We start from the raw sequence: 5422 nt of genomic DNA on the forward strand, positions 1-5422 counted from the left end.
GTGTGTGTGTGTGTGTGTGTGTGTGTGTGTGTGTGTGTGTGTGTGTGCGCTCTGCCGCTCAAAGTCAAACTGAGCATTTGAAGTTTTCACTCTTGAAGAAAACGTATTTCTTTCAGTCCTAGTCTCTGTGTGTGCCTGTCTCTTTCTGTATGTCTCGCTCTTCCTCTTCCCCTCTCAACTTGTCTCTCTGCTTCTGTTTGCAGGTGGTGTGGAGAAAGCTGGGTGATGCAGCAGGATCAAAGCTGTCCATCAGACAGCACCTCTCTGGGAACCAGTTCAAAGGGCCCCTGTAGCCTGGCAACCAGAGAGAGAGAGAGATCAGGATTTACAGTACCTACACTCACCTGGAAACACCTCTTACTACCTACGCCTACACAACCCATGTGCTCTCCTACTGCCTACAGCACCCAGTACTCCTTCAACAGACACTCTCTTAATACGGGCTAAGAAAGCTCCTAAATGGACCTGTTGGTCTGTTATTCACATGCAAAACTTTACGTGTTTAACATGTTTTTCTCTCTCAGTGGTTATGAAGCGTTGACAACTGGCAGCTAGTTTCACTGATTTGCCACTTTTCTTCTTTGATTTGGGGGCTTTCAGCTATACGATGATCTCTCTCTGTAGGAGCTCTAATCACACACCACCTTTAGTTCTTTGGAGCATAGCTGCGCTACATTAAGCTAACATAATGACATGGTTTCAAGCACAGACCCGATCAGGCCGCAGGGGCAAACATCTCTCCACGTTGCTGGTGGATATGAAGGCAACATGCTGGCGGTGTCTTCAGATAGGTTTGGATAGTACCTCCTGTAGAGAACCTAGCTCCTGTCACATGTATCTCCCCCTAGTGCTCAACGAGTATAACTAGTATTAGCATTCTAAAGTGATCACTAATGTGAAACCCACTGTGACCTAGCGCCTTTTGCTCATAAGACAAGTTTATGGATAATTAAGTATAGAGATCACTGTTAACTTGTGTATATTATGTATAAAACCATAGCACTACTTCATTGTTATAGTTGATTTTACTTTTATCTATTTTGTATTCTAGCGTGGCCATGTGATCAATTCCTTAGTTTGAAAAGCACACACAACCGGACCTTACACAGGGTTTGCTTCTGGTATTTTTTATTTTGTTCCAGATAAATTGCTATTATTCCTTCTCTCTGTAACCTCTGAAAATGTTCAAGGCCATTCTGAATCCAACCATCTCCATGGGCTAATGATAGATCATTTTCTTACTTTGTGGAACTGACTAAAATTGTATGCTGTGTGCATGCTCGACAATCATTTTCTCAGGTTGAGAGGGCTACAGCTTTACCTTTGCCCGTGTGTGTGTGTGTGTGTGTGTGTGTGTGTGTGTGTGTGTGTGTGTGTGTGTGTGTGTGTGTGTGTGTGGAAGCAGACTGAATGGTTCTTTTGCAGCTGTAGCATCTACCTGTGAATCCTCTTTTCCTCTATTGAACCCTGGTTACAACTCAGTTGAAGACTGCTGAAGGCATTTGCTGAATCCATACAAAAAGCTTTGTCCCATAACACAAATGTCAAGGTGAAATATTAAACCCTCAGTTCAGTTAATAAGGCATTCTTGGATGCTCCTAATTCTCCTAATGCCCTTCGTTCATTATTTTTATTCCTCAGTAGATGAAAAATGTTACTTTTCTGAAGCTCAGTCCTTTTCTGTGGATTCAGCAGGTGTGTTCATGCGGCGCATGTTTCTTAAAGTTGAACCTTTTTTCTTAGAATATGAGAGCTTGATAAAGTCTTCCCTTGTGTCTCCTGAAAACACTAATATTTAAAAACCAGTATTTCTTGATGTCAGAATGAACAAACACTGTCAGAGTATTTATTGCCAGGTGTCAGATAGAGATGGGAGAGCATCAGTAACTGTACAGTCATATTTTAGATACATCACATTACTCAAACTGTAACGTTATTAGATGGATACGTGTAGTGACTGACAGCTCAAGCTCTCCCATCTCGAGTGTTATTTGTTCCAAATTAGAACATTTCTGAGGCTGCCCACCACGCACCTCTGTTCTCTCAAACAATGGGGTCAAAAATACATCAAAGTATTTTTTTTTTTTTTTTTTAAGAAGTGTCCTTTTTCTAGGAACTGATTTGAAGCCATGACGCAATTTTGAATACTTTATCAATGGCATTTGATTTTTATGCCACTTTTTCTCTGAAAGGTGTTTTGATTTGGAACCCAGCGGTCTTCTGTTTTGCCTAGATGCTACGTCGGTACAGAATCCTAGATCCTACAGTGTAAATGTCAAACCTGTAGTAACTCGCATGGCTGTAACTTCTCTTCATGACTTTCACTAATCAGATGAAGATCAGGTGAAAACATTAAATAGGCCACTTTTAGAAAAGATTTGGAGAAAATAAATAAAGTTGGTTAATGATACTGTGAAGTAGTGTCTTTATTTCATGAAGCAAACATTTTTGCAGGCATGTTCTTTTCTTCAGTGGATGAGTTGGACTGCCCTCTGTTAGTACAGAGCTGGAAGTAAAACTGCGATTTCTTTCTCTGAGGTTCTGTGTCCCACATGAGTGATTCCAAACCAGGGCTCCTTTGTGTGGAAAGCTCCAATAATACACATAACTGTAATAAATAGAATAGAATTGTGATTGGTGTGATGAGCCCTGCCTTTCCCTGTCAGTCTGTTTCTCATGTGTCTGTCTGTTTGTTAGGTGCTACAGTGCCCAGTGCACAGCTGATTAGCGAGTTGGTCCAGCTGTGTGCTTTGGTCTCTGTTTTGGAGGTTGGTTTCTCACCTGGGGTCTGATTGTTGTGTCCTTTCAGAGGGAAAGTGTTACTGTTTTGATGCACTTTCACCAACACGTTCTCACTTTGCCAGACCTCTTGGCGACACTTTCTAACACACTGTAACCTCGTGCATGGTCACAGTAAACGCATGGATAACGTTGTGAATTCAAACCAAAACAGTTGCTTAGGTTTGGTGGGCCGTCAGGGCCTGCAAGGCCTTCTCTGCTGGCCTAAACAGAATCACAAAGCTATATCTATTTTATAATTTAATAATTTTTCTTAAATACACCATGTATTATAATTTATAAAAATATTTTTCCCATTATCTTATTTTCTCATTGCACAGCTACTGTCTTCCTCAGTTGCTCTGCTTCCAGTGCAGCTTGTTTTAAGTAGAGCTTTTATCCAATCAGATTTCACCTCTGTGTCTCTAGGTAAGAAGAGAGGCCAGGCCTGCAGACTCTCAAGTGCATCCATGTGCAGTTTAAGTGACTGGGGATGATATTGTTGATTGTCATATTCTTCAACCAATCAGAGTTTGACATGTTGGGCGTATTCTTTGAAGTGTCAGCACCTGCTAGCCGGCCTATAATGACGTCAGCATTAGTGCCGCTCACTGTCCATGTGTAGTTCTGCCGCGAGGTGCAGAGTGGTGCTGTGATTGGTCAGTGGGCGAGCACGTGACTATCGTGAAACGAAACTTAACAGCAGAGGCATGTCGGGTAGTGAATCACATCACGTGATGCATCTCAGCCAATCAAATATGGGCATTCTGACTGAGTGAGATGTACCACACACCATGACACAGGGGGCTGAGACGAGGAAAGACATTGCAGAGCAGTACGTTAAAGTTGTGAAAGTAAAATCATAAGATGATGTCTTTGGGCTGTGACTTGTCATTAAGGAGTGATGGTGGGTCCCACAGCCAGACCAGCTGAGAACCACTGCCCTCCATGAGAGCAGAAAACATTATATTTCCTGAATATAAGCTTCTGCATTTTCCAGATGCTCTAGTACTATTCAAACGTATTGCAAGTCTTGTACCGACATTTAATACGTACATAGTTACAGCCTTAGAAACTAATAACTGTGGTGCCATCATGTGGTTAAAAGGTGGTATTTCAGCTGCAGGACAACAGTGAAGGCCTAGGTATAAAATGCACAGCCCGCCACTGGGTTTAGGCAATGAAACCATTTAAGACTATCAGGGTTGGGCTTAAAATAAGTATGTAGAACATAAAAGTTCACTAATATACCTTACTAACGAAATAACTTCACAATTGGGAGACAAACAACGTTCCTGGTTGTTTGAGCTGCTCACCATCACTCCATCTTTCCCTTTGTCGAGTTTTTCCATCTTTATTACATCATCATCACACTCCTGAAGCATTTTCTCGGAGCGTCTAATGATGATGAAGATGGGTTCACATAGTTCAGTGAAAGCCTGCACCTCATACAGACGCGTAAAGGTGCCTTGTGCGTTGGTTTCAAGCGCAGAGCGCCGCGACAAAGGTGTCGATATTTGACGCCCTGGGAATAAGAACGGGTCGTTTGCAGTCAACTGCCTCAAGGTACTTCTCCACGTTATTTTGTGAGGTTGTCTGCTTGCAGGTCACTTTACAAGTCCCCTGCTTTTTAGTGTGTGAATACTAGGGATGCAAAACCGAACCGTGAAAAGATGAACCCTTCCATGGCGTACAAACTAAATCATGGGCTTGTTGAACCATTGCACCACTATTAAATATACAGGCCTGCTATTTATTCGATAAGGTGGCAGAAGTGTGGAAGAGGCAATTATCTGAACATAGACTTACTTGACCATTAAAGATACTACAAGGAACTTTCATTTTGTGGTTGTTTTGGCATTCCATGTGGACTAAAGTTGTAGTGTTTCTGAACACCAGACTCTTTAGAAAACCTCTCATGTTACTGCAGCAGGGTCTGACAGTCTGCCCCTCTCAGTCCTGGTTCTGGTTCTCCCATGCCTCCCTTCCCTCCAGCAGGTCCAGCGATACAGCCTGTGTCTCCAGCAGCGTGGTGCTGGGCCGGCGGAGCAGCGAGGAGAAGCTCTGCTCCTGGAGGAGGAGACGCTGCTGCGGGACTCGGAGCTGTTCTGCTGCTGGAGCTTCCGACTGCAGGTCAAGGCTGCAGCAAATCCAGATCTGGGTCTGTTGGCGGTGGCCTGGTCACTGCCAGAGACCCACTAGAGTCGGATCTGAAGGAGTTTCTGGTGAACTGCATGATTTAAAATCATTCATCTGATTTAATGCAGAATCCAACCTGGTGGCACAAGATACAAAGCATTAAGAAAAACTTCAAAAACGGCTTCAGTGTATTCACTAAGTTGAGACTGTTTCAAAACTAGTTGAAGTTCATCACAGTAACTTTAAATAGCCTGCCTTATTTTATGTATAAAATCTGTGTTCTGGCTTCATAGACTATAGAATTATCTTTTATTACTATCAATCTATTTATTTGAGTTCAAACACAATGGAAATGGTTGTTTTCCTTCTCCCTGATGTGCAATCCAAACCAGAAACTGTGATCCAAAAAGCCCAATACTACTGCTTGAACACTATGGTTGCACCACTAGTAGGCCTAAATGTCTGACCAGCTGAAGACTATGGTTGCACCACTAGTAGGCCTAGA

The 5422-nt window shown here is 42.7% G+C and overlaps 1 protein-coding gene across 2 annotated transcripts in view; it reads left to right on the forward strand.

The window, feature by feature from the left end:
- The window catches only part of ccdc85cb (coiled-coil domain containing 85C, b), a 49118-nt gene extending 46708 nt beyond the window's left edge, over positions 1-2410 (forward strand). For both annotated transcript variants that reach the window (XM_031872758.1, XM_031872759.1), the window contains exon 6: positions 204-2410. In XM_031872758.1, the coding sequence (XP_031728618.1) occupies positions 204-293 (90 nt within the window). In that variant the 3' untranslated portion in view covers positions 294-2410. The remainder of the gene's footprint in view (positions 1-203) is intronic.
- The last annotated feature ends 3012 nt before the right edge of the window (positions 2411-5422 follow it).

The sequence above is a fragment of the Anarrhichthys ocellatus genome, unplaced genomic scaffold, assembly GCF_004355925.1.
Source record: "Anarrhichthys ocellatus isolate YVR2014 unplaced genomic scaffold, GSC_Weel_1.0 scaffold66, whole genome shotgun sequence".
NCBI lineage: Eukaryota > Metazoa > Chordata > Actinopteri > Perciformes > Anarhichadidae > Anarrhichthys > Anarrhichthys ocellatus.